At 39.7% G+C, this 16,143-nt stretch overlaps 1 protein-coding gene across 5 annotated transcripts in view; it reads right to left on the bottom strand.

Moving 5' to 3' along the window:
- Window positions 1-16,143, bottom strand: part of GUCY1A1 (guanylate cyclase 1 soluble subunit alpha 1) — a 31,820-nt gene that overhangs the window by 12,799 nt on the left and 2,878 nt on the right. The window contains exons 2-3 of one of the 5 annotated variants that reach the window (XM_042871060.1): window positions 9,936-10,075; window positions 627-1,032 (exon numbers count right to left, since the gene is read on the bottom strand). In XM_042871060.1, the coding sequence (XP_042726994.1) occupies window positions 627-875 (249 nt within the window). In that variant the 5' untranslated portion in view covers window positions 876-1,032; window positions 9,936-10,075. Of the gene's footprint in view, window positions 1-626; window positions 1,033-3,903; window positions 3,943-9,583; window positions 9,712-9,935; window positions 10,076-10,124; window positions 10,170-16,143 lie in introns of those variants that run through there. The other 4 variants (XM_042871063.1, XM_042871061.1, XM_042871059.1 and 1 more) reach the window with 4 other exon arrangements.

The raw sequence follows: 16,143 nt of genomic DNA, 5'->3' as shown, positions 1-16,143 counted from the left end.
TTCTGTAGTCTTTGCTCATTTAAATCTAGTAGCTATGACACAGCTCATACACGACAAAAGTTCTATTTCTTTGTTTGAACCATTTGCCCAAATATATGGTTTAGAATTTTCCTTTGCATTAAACACAGACATGGATGTCTTTAAAGTAATATTGCAGGAGGTTCGCATAATAGCCGATGAAAACAGTGAATTTATTTGTATATTTATTTGTGATAACGAATGATACGCATAGCGTGGATTCAGTTAGGTGAATTGATTAGGTAAACATGTAATTCATGTGATTAGATACCAGGGCAGAGTTTCTCCAACTGTATCTCTATGTAAAAAAAATTCTTTGGAAAGGCATGCTCTTAAGAGGAACGAGTAAAATGAGCAGTGGGAGACTGCAAATACAGGACAAAATATAGGGAAATACAGTGGAAGAGCAGACAAAACTGATTGTGGCAAAATTGTATCAAAAAGGAATTGGAAAGGATGAAATGACGATTTAACCTCTGCTGACCTATGTAATAATACAAGCTCTGAAGTCAAAACGGCTTTCAGGAGGCTTACATCTAAAGGCTTGCATAAAATGCATTTTGATGTACATAACGAAACACTGGTGTTAATACACAGTATCCCTTTACCTCAGGAAATATTAGTTTGCAGATGCTTTCAGTTAACGTGTGCAGGTACACTCTACTTCTGCTCGTTTTCCTTTGTGGAAGGTTTCCTTGAGTGTCTTTTTCGTGGACTTCTTTGCAGATGGGCAAAGCTGCTCTGGAGCTGTTTTCTGTGCAGCCCTTCTCATGTTCATCAGCAATATGACTTTGAGTCAGTAAGGAGAAAGGACATTCCCCTGTGATCTTCAAGTCTTTCAGTTTTGTACAGAACATGCTGTACTGTCTATTGAGGATAAGAATACTTGGCTTGGTATTTAATAGTACTCTTCTGTTTACTAACAAGAGAAGAAGATGCCAGAATATTTGATGAAGCAACCACTGTGGAAGATTATTGGTAGCTATAAATCATCTCAGGAACAAATGTGTGCCCCTAGAAAAGAAGAAAGGAAAAAAAAAAAAACAAAAAACACACAAATGTATTATTTTATTTTCTCCTTTAAAAATGAAGTGGCAGTTTATGCCATGCATGCATTAAAATAATGGCTTTCTTAAAGCCTTGCTCAAGAAAACACTTAAGCTTTGCTCATGCAGTATTTTAAGCACGTATTCCCTACTGACTGGAATGCTTCAGGTATTTAGAACTGTGTGCATGGCTAAGTGCTTGGCTGAATCATGGCTCCAGCGATTAAGGCAGAGGAGCTGCTTCATCTGATACATCTTTGTTCATGGTGATGGATGAGGTTCCTGAAAGAGCAAATAGCAAAGTTCTAACGAGAAAAATCTTTTTAATTCTTCATAAGCAGCTATTAAAACTACTTGAAGTGGCACAATGAAACTGATTTGTAATGGATGCTTAAATCTCCATTTAATCAATGCCAAAGGCATCCTTCTTGGAGCAGAGAACTATTTGACTGAAGTCAGCCCTCAACTGCCTGGAACAGCAGACCGTCCAAGACCATGCGTTAGTGCCTGCTGTAAAAGCCACAGCTACTGCCCACAGCAGGTAGGAAATAGGCCACGTAACTGATGTAGCTGCTTGGAAACACCAGGAGATTTTATGCTTTTACAGGTGATGCCTTTCAAACAATGCATTAAAGCCAGAGTTGAGCATTTCAGTTTAATTTGGAATTAATTCCCTGTTTGTTTTATTTATTTCAGTAAGACTTAATTCATTTTCCATTGACCATACCTCATTTAATCAGATCTCCTCATCCCCACGCAATACAAGATAACCCTTGAGAGCTTCTGGCAACTCTTGAAGCAGCTGAAGCATTGCATTTCTCTCTCTGGAGGTACAGCCCAATAAGGCTTTCTTTCAGAGGCACTGTGGCTTTAATCGTGTGCACCACACTGCTTATTCCTCCCTCCGAGACAACCGAAGGGCCACTGGACCGAGGTAAAAAAATAACTAATTCCCTAATACAGGTTATGAACTGCTGCTTTTGAAACAGCTGTAATGAATGGCACGGCAGGGGAGTGCTGCACGAGTGCTGCGGATAAAAGCAGCAACAAGCAGAAGGCATTCTGGCTGGACCTCCTGCTGAAAAAAATACCTGGCAGAAAAGGCCCTTTTCAAGTGTGCTGCAATGCCAATGGTGGCAGGCCAGCTTCCAGAGGGTATCTATCGAAACTATTATTGTAAGCATCTGTAAACACGGGGAGAAGAAGAAGAGGCAAAAGAATGTTCGCATAAGATTTTATATTCCTGATTTCAACGCTGAAATTGACTTGTTTCTACTATATGAATATCAGTAGCACTTTATTTTTTAGTGCTGCATGCTCTTGAGTAGCAAACGTGGCAGAGAAGAGTTCCAAGCAAGGATCACGCTCTCTAGATATACATGAACATATATTGTTATTTCTTATAATATAAGCATCGTTATATATACATATTTTTCTTCAGGAGTCATTATAAAACCTCATATTACATTATTAAAAGAGAAAAGCAAAACAACAACAACAAAAAATCCACCCTTCCTGTACTTAACTGTACTTCTTACTGAATTCCTGTATTGAAATACTGTTTCAAAGAGAAGGGATAACATTTATCATATACGTTTGAACCACTGTCAAAGGATGAGAAGATCAATGGCTGTGATGGAACTTACTTGTATCTACTTAAACACTCTGCTGTTTGGGGCCTTAGATTTCAACATATTTCTACTCCTAGATTTTAAAAGAAAAAAATACTTGAATTTTGAAAGTTGGGCTGGGCTTTTTGGTTTGTTTTTTCCTCTATTGCTGGTGGAACTATTTTTCTGTTTCTAGAAGCTAGTAATCTGGAATTATATGGGGAAGTTCGCTGGCATGCTAGGATAGTGTATTAATTAGCGTACTATTAGTGTAAATGTCCTGAAGTTCTTGTTTTCCCATGAACAAAGGGAATGGTCCCTTGATAGCATACATCGCAGTTCGAACCAGTATCAACTTAACAGGCACGACAAGTTTAAAGTGGTGACCAAAGCAAGATTATGCACTTGGCCTGCCAATTCCACTTGGTATCCTAAGTGTACCTTGCACTTAATCTACCTAAAATTCAGCAAACATATCATTTTCTAGGAAAACCTGCCTCACTTCAGCTGTAATTGGGCAGTGCTTTTTGAACGTCTGTCAGGAGAAGGACTGTGAATCATCTGTGTCGTGTTTAAAGAAGAAATTCCAGCATTATGATGGACTTCAAAAAGTTATAAGTTATAGTTACCTGCTGGAGGGGAGCTCTGCGAAAAGGGACCTGGGTGTCCTGGTGGATGACAGGTTGGCCATGAGCCAGCAGTGTGCCCTTGTGGCCAAAAAGGCCAATGGCTTACTGGGGTGCATTAAAAAGAGCGTGGCCAGCAGGTCAAAGGAGGTGATCCTCCCCCTCTACTCTGCCCTGGTAAGACCTCATCTGGAGTACTGCGTCCAGTTCTGGGCTCCCCTGTACAAAAAAGACAGGGATCTCTTGGAAAGAGTCCAGCGGAGGGCCACGAAGATGGTGAAGGGCCTGGAGCATCTCCCCTATGAAGAAAGGCTGAGTGAACTGGGTCTGTTCAGCCTTGAGAAAAGGAGACTGAGAGGGGACCTGATCCAGGTCTATAAATATCTAAGGTGTGGGGGGCAGAATGGCGAGGCCGGACTCTTTTCAGTGGTGAGTGGAGACAGGACAAGGGAAAACAGCCGGAAACTGCAGCATAGGACGTTCTGCACCAATGTGCGAAGGAACTTCTGTACAGTGAGGGTGACGGAGCACTGGAACAGGCTGCCCAGGGAGGTGGGGGAGTCTCCTTCTCTGGAGACATTCAAGACCTGCCTGGATGCCGACCTGTGCGACCTGCTGTAGGGAACCTGCTTTGGCAGGGGGGTTGGACTCCATGATCTCTGGAGGTCCCTTCCAACCCCTACAATTCTGTGATTCTGTGATAAGACAGATGAGATACGGTACGTGTCACAGGTTGAATCAAACATTTGCAAATGCGTTTCAAGAATTATAAACTCCAGCCCTCCCATTTTTCACAGTGTTTAAAAACATTTTCTGACCATGAGAAAAAAAAAATAATATGGCACTTGAAAAAATATGGAAAAGTTTCTGGTTTTGATCCCTCTCCAAACATGCTCTGTGAGAGCTTATCCCACGGGAGCAGCAGTGTTTTATATGAATTCTTCATCTCTGCTGTATTAATTGCTGCCGTATTTACCTTTGGAAGCAAACTGAAAAATTGAAATGAAATAATCTGTGGTGAGAACAAACTGCAAGCAACAAATTTATTTAGTGTCTGGCTGAACACAATGTGGCACTGTGCCACTCAGAAAAACTCAGATGACTTCACATGGCATAGTCATAGCAGTAGAATAATTTAACAGTGCTCAAAATGCTTTGTGCAAACATTTCATTGTGTATTTACATCTGTACTTGTCTTACAGCCAAAAGGTCTTCCTGTATGATTATTTGTACTAGCTGCTTCTGAATATTTTCCTCTGCTAAAACAGTTCCTTGACAATTCCATGAAATACAGTGCAATGAATAAATCATGCAGTAAAACCGCCTTCTATTAATGCAGTCATTTATAAGAATTAAGCAACAACACTTGCTAACAGTAGCTAAAGTTATTATTTAATCTTAAAGACATGGGAGGAAAAATTAGATGCGATGTTAAATACCTTTTTCTGTACATATGCTACGTCATTCCATCAGAGAAGCATATGTCATGCTATAGTGTCACTTCTTATTTTCAGTCAGACATCTCAGTTAGGTGAACTTCTGCACACCGAGCCATAATTTTAAAAACATACACTGACTGATGCAAAAAAACCTTCAAAATATGTTACTGACTGGTTTCTGCAGCACAAGAGCAATTGCAGTGCTTGAAGGAGCTTAGTGTGGTCTGGAAGTCATTGCCTGAACGGCAAGTAGTTGTTAACATCTGTCTTGTCTTTATGCAAAATGGAGACTTGCAATTCCCACCAAGCTCTAATCCTCGTGGGATTAAAGAAATCACTGCCTTTTACTCCTTGCCAGTAGGCCTCTGCACAGAGCAAGGCACGATCTCTTTACACACAGGCAAACCACAAGTATCTCCTAGCAAGACAGATTAGAACCCACCACCCTATTGGGAATAGCTCAGTGTACATTTTGCTCTTTTCAGCAAAGAATCTCAGGGAATAAAACTAAATCCTGTAATTTTGTCTTAAATTCTGAAATGCAACAGCAACACTTGACTTTTTCTACTTAAGGAGATATGTGTAGCAGCAGAATCAAAGCTTTGATTTGCCCACTTCCAAAGATTTTAAGGAGCCTTCTAAGATGCTCAGAGAAAATGGATCAAGTCTGCATCAAAATAGAAGTTAATATTTTAAGAAGTCAAAGTAAGTTTGTTTGTTTGTTTTAATCTCACTAAATCCTGCACAAGTAAGCAAACTAACTTACTTGGGCTGCTTCATTGAACTTGAACACATTCAGTGTGGACATACCTTCAAAAAGTTGATTTATTTGGGTACGGCTGCTTTGGGAAACACAAGGTAACTGGAGGAGACAGGCAAATCTGTTTCCAAATGTCTGAGTGGCACCAAGTCATAACAGAACAATGCCAGTTAGTGCCAGTTGTTGACTTAAGTGGAGGACGTCTTGGAAGACACACGTCCTTGTAGACAGGACCAAGGTTTTTCTCTGCATCTCCTCATTCAGAGACTAAACCTTCCACTGAAATTTGAGGATGCCTCATTTGTTTCCTTTCTAGTAAGTTAGTTCTGTCATTAACAGAGTAAATACATTGGCTAACCTACCTGAGGACAGCTGTGTCATTGGCCAAGAATAGCATGTAATGTACACGTTAGATGTGGTACACTGTAGGGATAGGGTATCTGTAGGGATAGGATAAGTCTGCAGCAACAAGGCAAACTTAATTAAAATATCAGTAAGACCAAGTTGCATAAAGAATATAAGAGTAAAAAGGAAAATTGCAAACCAAGGACTTGGGTGTTAGGTGACCACTGAATCATCACTACACTTGTTGTGTCATTGCTACACTTGTGATCATTACTACACTTGTGTAGACACCATTGTACTTACACTACAAAGTAATGCCTTTTTTTCAGTAAGATTCTAGGCTCTTTCACTGCACAGTTGCTACTTGAGAGCAAAGGCTATACTTCAAGACAAGACTGTTATCCTCTCTGTAGGTCAGGTGAGATGTGATGATTTTTAACAGCAGACTTCACAATAAGTCAGTGGTACCCCAGACATGACTGGATTCAGCAACCTCAAATTATACTCTATCTCCAGAAAGGAATATGCTTTGTCAGGCATTAACTTCTGCTTTTTCCCCTGTAAACATCCACCCCTCTTTCTGGCAAGCTGTCCCTACTTCTAATCTGTCTGTACACCAGAGCCCTTTAGGGAAGTGTTATTTTTCACTCCAAAGCACTAAATGCCATTTTGTGCTGTGCAAGCCTAATTCCAGCGCCTTGACTTCCAGATTTAGCTCTGTTTGGGGCTATTTCTAAAAGAAGTACACTCACAACAGTTCTGTTAATCACAGCACACCTTTGGTAGAAAGGAAATACCACTGCCCGTACTTAAATGCCTAGTGAAATTGCAGTGACTACTAATCTATGTTCAAGGTAGTATTACATACAATATATACTACAACCCATAGTAATCAGTTGTTAATTCAACAGCCCAAATATTTTACCAAACCCAATTTCAACATGGTGACTCGTTCCTGTGTCCTGTATAACAGCTTAAGACAAGCTAAAAATCTAGATGTTGCTTACAAGACTTTCTCCCCATTTCATGTGAAATTTCTTCACCTTCGTACACTTTTCCTCATGAACTGCTTTAAGAAACAGAGAAATGCAGTCAGTTATTGCCACAGTGATACACGTCTCATGGACTGTGATCTGCTGCAAAAATGACAACTTCAAAGCTAGGAGATGCAGAAAATAAGAAAATTGAATTATTCCTTTGTTCTCGTGGCAATCAGCACAAAATAAGTTTCAGGGAATACATAAGCAAACTTCAAAACTTCAAAACTTCCAATGTATGTCATTTAAGGTCATCCTGAGACATACGCTTCTTCTGCTTTAAAATATTAACGTTGGTATAAGAACAACAAGCTCTGTGCCTCGGCACAGAAACCAATGGGCTTGGAGACAGGCTGAATCCCTAGTTTTAAAATATCACTGAATTTCTGATACTGATCGACCCATTTCCCTCCAGTGGTCTGCAGCAAATTCCTGGATCCAAATATAACCCTAAGAGAAGCTTAGACTGGTTTCAATTAAATGCACGCGGGAAACCCTAATTACTGCACCCATGATTTGGCATGTAACTAAAGGAAGGGCCGATTCCCAAATGTAACTTATAAGATACATATTTGTCATTTTAAGTATTGCATGCACTTTCACAGGGTAAATATTTTCCCTGTGTTAGGACCAAATAACAGGGAGGCATGCTGAGAAGATAGCGTGGGAAAATGTTTCTCTTCCTGTTAGTCAAAGGCAATCTGTGAAAACATTCCATAGCAAGCCCAGCAGGCAGCCCCACAGCACCTGGTTCTTGGCTCTTCCATCATGCTGTCAGGCAGAAATAGCAGTTTTGGATTGTGGTGCATCCTCTCAACTCCACTACAGGTCCAAAACATGGGTAGCACCACCAGCTAAGCACTTATAATAGAGGTGGTGCTCATGAAAACTCCAACTACTTTAACTGTGGGAGCTCTGAAGGTTGGCTGCTCATGGGCCCTCGTTCTTGGGAACAGCTAGAGATATTTCATGAAAGTACAATCTGCTGTGTGCAACCACAACTCATTATTTAAATGTCTTCAGAACTCCTGGTAATGAAGTGACATAATTGGTGACACCTTAAGTGATCCAGGTACACAGTGGGGGAAGCGACTGAAACAGTGAGAACAAACATTAGCAAAACCTATCCCAAATGCCCAGAATTATTTCCACACTTCTAAAGGAATATATTTTAAATATAGCATTTCCCTTTAGCCTGCATTTGCAGTCCACAAAAGTGCAGATTTTAGTGAGCATCTTAAGAAGAAAGCATATAAACAAATTGATGTCTTCAGCACTCTTTCTGCCATTTCAAGAATAAAAGCTTGACTTGCAGAAATACCATGGCGGTGTGAAGGAGTTAAACACAAAGATCAAAGACTTGCCTGTAGTCAGTGGAATGTAAATTAGAATTCACAAAAGGCAAAGTGTTGTGATTCTAGAACATGAAGTAGTTGTCAACTGTTGTGTTTACTGATTCTTCCCAAATACCTACTTACGTATCTCTCAAGCTTACCAGTGCAAACTTTTCTCCTTTGAGCATACCTATAACTTTGTGTAACCTGAGAAATCTGACTTTTGTTTAGCTCGTAGATTGGAAACGCTTTCTAGAGCCAAAGAAAGTAAAAAACAATTGTAATCTGCTGTGATAGAAAAGAAATGAATAGCTTTCTGTCTCAGAGTGTTTCTCACTGAAATCTTTACCTAGTATTTATGACTTAACCAGGATTGCTACATTTTCTATAATAAATGAAACAATAAACTTATTAAAACCGCCAATTGCTAATGCATGAAGTTATTTCTCCTTTGAGAATCACGGTATTAACTGTAAAGCATCAGGAGATGACCAAATAATTCTTCCGCATCTTCAAAGACACTTATCTTGCTGAGTCCTGTATCTGCATGAATTCATCTGCCTCAAGTTGAATGTGCATAATTGTTTACAAAACTGGCCCTAAACACCATTGCTGTTTTCCAAAGATACTGGAGTGTCATGGAGGAATACAAAACATTGAGTATAGTGTCTTAGTGCATACATTAAAATAGTCCCTTTGTGTTCAGAGCTTTAAATCATAATGAACAGCAAGATTTAGAAATCATGGAGTACTAAAAACTTCCTTGAATGCTATAGATCTTAGAAAATGGCTTGAAAACTAGGTCTGCAGAAAGCCATGCGTTTCACTAGTAGCTTTCAAGTGCAGATTTTAAATGTAATGTTTGTCACCTCTGACTTGTGTGTACAATGTCTACAAGATCATTTTCACACTGAAAATCACAGACAACTGCCTTTCATATTTATTCATATTTAGGAACTCATGCCAACTCACACTGAAGGCAATAGTAAGCTTCTGGGTATAGCAGGAATAGCATTAGTCCCCATCAGTTCTCCTACTGTTGTCACAAAAACACTGCCTTGGCTGTTCTCTTGTTTCCGAATAAAAATATGCCCTTGGCTTTTGTTGTTCTGGGTTTTTGCATGTTGGTGTGAGATATGATATTAAACACACAACTGGTCTCATCTGAGATCAAACATGCTGCATGAGAAGCTAAAAGCAAGAATTTCTAATTAGTGAAGATAGTTTGTCCTGCAGCAAGGTCACGGCCTTCCAATTTTTCAGATAGGAAAAAAATATATCTATTAAAGAGGTATATTCAATCAAATCAGAACAGGCAGTAGAACAGAGGTTTTCACAGTCATCATGCAGCTACTGACACTGCTTTACCTAGAGCACAAGGCAGAGAAAACAGCTCTGAGATCAGCCACTTTCCTAATTGTTCTCTACCATAATATCTGCAGGGCTGGAACAGAAGGCACCTTTCTTTTCAGTTTAATGGTTACAGATGTTTTCTGCTACAAAACACACAAAAACAACAAAAAAATCAAGTTCAGGTACAACTTCAGGTGGAGATAAATTACATGCATTTTGACCATAAGGGCTCTTCTGCAACTTTTCCCACAAAATTGTGCAACTCCGGGCAAGGTTCTCAACCCCAATTTGCAGATAATGAGTCCTTTAATCAAGGGAGGTGATTTCATTATTTTCATGAGACAAGGGCCATATGAATGATACTTACCAAACATGCTTGTGATCCAAACAAATGCCTTTTTAATGATAGAGAGCCTGAACACTGCACAGCGTGAAACGAAGGGGAAGCTTTCATAAGTCAGTCAATGTAGACAACATACAACTGTCCACAGTTGTTGATCTCACCACCTGTACAAGTGCATGATGTACAGTTACGTTAACATCACTGTGTACTTACCTAAGCCTTAAACACCAAAGCTCTGCTGCACTTCTCAGATAGCAGTTTTTCTCATTGCAAACTAATGTTACGACGAAAATCTGCTGTTCTTAAATATGTGAGAAAAAATAGAAAAAGGAGAGTAAGGACATAAAGACAGAGAAAGGAACAAGGAAGAAGAAAAACAACAACAACAAAAAAAAACCAACAAGAAAGCAAAGAAGGACAAAGATTAAAAAATCCTTAAGAAAGAAGAGAAACAATGAAATAGAAAAATTTCCAAAGGATCAGACAGTTCTTTTAGTCTGATAACTGCTTTTTCTCCACCACAGAAGGTAGAAAACTGTATCAGCACTTAGTTTGTAGTTCAAGGTGTGGCCGTTGATGCTTCAGTGCTGGGAGCCTTCGTGTTCCAGTCCTCAGGCAAAATGAACAAGCAACAGCTTGAGAGTCTTGCATTAGAAGCTAGTGCTCCAAATTGGAGCGTCAGCAAAAGATGTAGCAGCACACAGGTATGTGGAAATGACAGGTGTGAATGATGTGAAGATGTGAAGTGCCTGTCATCCTCAAAGGCTGCAGTCTGAACCCTGAAGTGGTAGGAAAGGACTCCAGAAGATCTGGGCTGCATTGCTTTCGCAAAGGCAATGGGCTCGTCTCGGATTTATTTCATTACGAAGCGAAATTAAGATCAAACGTAACTGTTAAACATCTTGGTTGCAGCACGTCACCTTCTGCAGTGATAAACTCCCCAGACATCAAAAAACTCCCATGGGAGCTGAAGGACCGTTAAAGTACGGCTTCCCACTCAAATGATGTACAGCACCCACTCTGTATTTACTATTCTCTAAGCCTTTAAAATGGCACACCAACCATGTCCACCTGTTCTGCTGGGTGGTTGTTTTTTTTCCCCCACTATGTTAAGACACCACACCGTTTTCAAAAATCCTACCAAGATGGAGACTGTGATGAAAAATGCATCTCTATTTAAAGCTTCGCAAGCTGTCACAGACTCTCCTTGGTTTTTACTGCCTTTTACTTCAAGGCAGAAACAATTTTAAAATAATTATGAGGGTTAAGCAAGGGCCAGACAGTAGAGTACCTCCGATTTGTAATGTTACCTATTTGTGCTTTGAATAGGAGCTCTAAACCAGCACCGAAAACAGCTCTGTTGTTTCAGACGTGTAAAGGCATGGACAGTAAACCAAGATAAAACCCTACAAATAAACCAAAAGCAAGTCCTGGAAAGTTCACATGTACTCAGAGAACTACCTCAAACAGATTTTGAATTACTATCCTGAAAAGAAATGCTCCTTTGATTGGAAAGTTAAATGTATCGTTAACTGGGCTCTTTATCAAAGAAATCCCATGACAAGGAATAGGTTCCATCTGTGTGTATACGCAGAGAAAGATAGTGCTCTATAAGCAGTTCTCTCTTTTTCTAGGAATATACATGAAATTTCACAAGGAAAAGGCTAAGAGAACTTTTTTATAGTCAGGGCAAAGGGAAGGATTGATAGGCAGGAGTTCCCAGAGGATAAAATGAGAGATGTAAGTTTAAGGATGAAGAAATGTAGTACCATCTTCAGGAAGAACTTCACGCCAAGACAAAAAGTCTTTAAGCCTCTTGGTATTTTGGAGCACCTGGAAATACCATGAATCTTATAGAGTTCGTCCTCTCAGGATGGAGAGAAAAGAAAGACTGCCTTGCTTTTCACAGTCTTCCTTTGCATGAAGTCACAAACCTTGGATATTTCTGTTTACAGCTTAGGTGATACTGAAAATTCAGAACATGGTTTAAATATTTGCACCTAGCAGTTCCTAATGAGACAAAGACACCAACTTTTCTAGCATCCTGTGATCATACAGGAATGAATTTCCCACAGTATCTCCAAGTTCTGTGCAGCATATTTATGTTGTAAACCTTTGTTCTGAGCCTTCAACTCTGCTTATAAGTAGCGCCTAAATCCCACGTTGTCTATTATATATCAAACTAACAAAAGGAGTGCACTGAAAAGTAATGTAGCTTCTTTGCTGAAAGCACGATTACCTAATTTAAGTTCCGCCTTAATGTTCTGAATTAACTCATTAATATTTGACTACTGATTATGACTGTTTTCCGTGGCTGTAGAGCAATAGCAGGGAAAGAAACGAATACATTATTAAAACTGTTGCATAAAAATTATTTTTTGCATATTTATTCCAATGTTAAATAGACCTGCCATTTACAATACAGGAAGTTGCAGCAACTGCAATAAAAACTGATTTTTTTTTTAATACACCAAGCCTGTAAGGTGTTTGTATGCTCTCAGTTTCTTACCTCATTTTTTTCCCTATTCCAATATGTTGCTAACTAAAATGTGTCCACAGCATGGGCGATGATGGATGTTCTTTTCTAGCTTTTACTACACATAAATCATAATCCTGTATTCATCCAGTAATCCTTGCTCTTTGCTGCTTCAAATCCTATTTTAAAAGATACTTTTACCATTTAGCTGCCTTCTATCATTTAAATATATTTTTGCTTGGAAATGACAATTGCTTAGAGGTGTAAAATATTTCCAAAGAGAAACTGCAAGGAAGGTACAAAAGCACATTTCCTACATTATATCAATTAACAGTCAAAAAACAAATGTTACTCTTACTTCCCAGTGCCAGTCTCTTCTCTCCTGAGGGAATAATACGTATCTTGTCATGATGCCTCCCATTCTCTCAAGTCTGGTATACTTGTGCACTTCAAATTCTGACTAAGCTGTGACCCCACTAGTTATATAATTTACCATTGATGTGGACAGTGACTTTTTCCACGTTACTTGACTATCATGCACCATCTCTCACAACCCAGAGTACGTGACACGCAGAGTAAGTGCAGAGCTCATCTAAGCTGATGCTAATTTTCAGATCAGCTGTAGATTTTCAGTGTCAAGCGATCGATGCAGGCTCTGCCTCATGAACCTATTAAAGTGTTTTGCAAGCCATACCTAACTCAAAACTGAAAGCTGCATCTCCTCCATGGTATTTCATTTCCACCACACAATCAAATTTTGTCTGAATTTTTTGTCTGAGAAAGGAACTACCGAATGATACTTCAGTAACCAAGGAGGCCACCATTCAGTTAGTGACACTGATACTTGGTCAACACACGACAATTCCTACGGAGCCTTTGCTTTAACTGAAATGTTGTTATTTAACCTTCTGCCTGATGAGTTTATCCTTGGACAGAATGCTTAGCTGGGAAACTGTGCCAATGTAATCTTGCATTCTGCTGGGATTACTGCTTTTTCTCTATCACCTTTGCTAGGTGTGTTACTTGTTTAACTTTTCAAAAGGCCCAAATTACAATCAGTGACATATACAAATATATAGCAAAATATCATTATTTGCCTTGAAGAGCTTGCCCTCTGAATAGCAAAGAGAGAAAAATGGGATACAAAGTGCTACTATGCCTCTTTTGGAAGGCAATGAGATACAACACTGGTGATCACAAAAGAAAAACCACAGTTGGACTAAGGAGTGAATTTCTCTCTCTTCAACACAGTTGCACGGGTTTCCCTCGCTAGAAGTTCATTCAATCTAAAATTAATTGATCATTCCTGAATTTTTCCTGACTTTTTGACCTTTTTGAGAGAAAAAATAATTGGCACCACACTGTCCGAAAGCCTTGCTAAGTCTTGTAACTTATCCTTCATACCATTCTTCCCCATGTGGAAATTTTAAAATCCTACCCTTCAACGTGCTCTGTGAATTCTGTGGACTAATGGCTATTTTCACCAAAATTTGAACAGTTTTTTTGATTAACTGAGCATTTTTCTCAACCAGAGACCAATGGTTTTGCACTCACAACTTGTCTGTGCAAAGGGAAAACTACGAAGACCGTTTAGGCAAAAAGAAAAAAAAGTTAAATTAAAAGTTAAGATTGATGCATGCTTTCCCTAAAGACATGGAATTTTTGCCATTTTTAGCAGTCCTATTTAAAACAACAACTGCAACGAGTATTTTAGGCTCCAGAGTGCCTGCAGCCAAGACTACAGGGCCACACAGCTTTTAGCAGATAGCCCTCCCTACTAACAAGACAGCTGGGTATATCGTCCTCTGTCTGCAAAATGTATAATAATTGTGAGGAAATGCAAAAGCTCAATTTTCCCAAGTAACAAACTGGAAATCTTGCTGAGGTGTTCAGCCAGTGCTTTTTACAGTGCTCTCTCATGTGTGAAGGGTTCCTGCATTTGCCGAAGAGAGAAATCCACTCTCCTTGAACAGCTTTTGTCAGTTTCCATCTGTATGGAGCACCAAGTGGAACGCAAGGTTAAAATGAAATTAAACATGTTTACCTCAAACAGCATTAGAAAGGCAGTTTCCTCCCCACAACGTATTCCTGTTTAATATACCATAAAAAGACCTGTTCCTGGGATCTCAAAAACTGTACTATTGCTGATTAAAAGCGGAGAGTTCAGCAGCAACCACTGTGTGTGGCATCACAGGAACCGTCTTTTACTGCACCCTCTGGAATCTGTGACATGCTAGAATTGAAGTGCACTAAAACCACCAGCCGGATCTCCACAAAATATCATTTCTCCAAAAGATCTGATTTATTTTCTGTCTGAATATCTTAGAATGGGGCTAAGGAAGAAGTTCACTTCATAAGTATGTTTGTTTCGATTTCCATTTGTGGGGGAAAAAAAAGATTTTAACACATTGCCTCACAGTAAGATTTTTTTACTCACACTGAAACAGTTGGATGACTTGCATGGAATATTCCCTGTAACTCTATAATACAAATAGCTGTCTAAGGGCTAGATTCCACAGCGCTTGATAAAATCTTTGGAACTGCCTCCAGCCTCTTCCATGATAATGCGCACACCCTGCTTTCTATATTACAACCCACACAATCAAAGCTCTATTCCTGAGCCGCTGCACGGCTGACCTATTTTCCATATGGACTCAGCTGAAAGGATCAATGGGCATGGCCACGCATAAAGTGCAAGTCACAGGCAAACAGTCCCAAGAGACAGCTTCAGGCTGCCCTGTGCCCACAGCCACACGCTGCGGTGCATTCCTTCAGGTACTTTTCCCCTTGCCCAGAGGCAGAGAAAAAATATCTGGCTCTCGAGCAGGGAGAGGGCAGCATTCTCTGCACAGTGAGAGGTACAGTCAAAGGGGGGATGGTGAAAGAAGTGCCCTCTCAGACATAATATGCAAGGTTACTGCTTGCTTATCAGCTAGGTTCAGCGTGTTGCCTGTGGGAAAGCAGCCTACTGGTGCTGATTTGCATTTGTCTGAATGCTTTTACTAGCAGGGCACCGTTCTCTTGGAACAGCTACTTCTGGAATGAATATGCAAGAAGAGAGTCGATCAGTGGGTTAGCTTGAAGAAACACTAAGGAACTAATTAAAAGGTTTAGAGCAATGAAATCAATAATGTCTGTAAATCAAGAATCATGAAATCGAGAGTAACGATAATGCTGCCAGGTTCAAGAAGCAGGGAGAGTTCCTAAAAGTAGCCTTGAGACTCTGAAGCATGAAAGGGGCATTTCAATCAAGAGAGGACTACTCTGCACTTAAACACGAAAGCTGCAATCGTAGCAGAGGCATTGATTCCATTTAAGCAAACTACCACGTCATGAGAAATATAAATGGAAAATAAGTGTATCCCATAAAACTGTACTCCCATGAAGTGAAGTTATCTCAAAGATTGAAAGCCTGTGGAAGTGCTACACCTCAAATTTAAATGGGGTCTGCAGCAGTGAAGAGGACACAGCGAGACCTCTCTACAGTGAAGTAAAATTAATTCCTAGAGAACATCTTTGCTCCAAATTAAGTGATGAAGCAGCAGAATAACTGGCAGCAATGGAATCCGCACTCCTCAACAAATGAATGAATGAAGACTACTTAATAAAGAAATAAAATAAGAGTAGAAGTCAGATTGCTCCGAACTCCACATCTACAAAAATAAATAAGGATACTCTGTGAACTACAGGGCATAAATGAACTAAACTGACTAGGAAACACTATTACTAACTGAGCAGTGGCATCACCTGACTAGG

This window comes from Lagopus leucura, unplaced genomic scaffold, assembly GCF_019238085.1.
Source record: "Lagopus leucura isolate 7727_CA_CO unplaced genomic scaffold, USGS_WTPT01 Super-Scaffold_100004, whole genome shotgun sequence".
NCBI lineage: Eukaryota > Metazoa > Chordata > Aves > Galliformes > Phasianidae > Lagopus > Lagopus leucura.
This window is presented reverse-complemented; position numbering and strand designations above follow the sequence as displayed.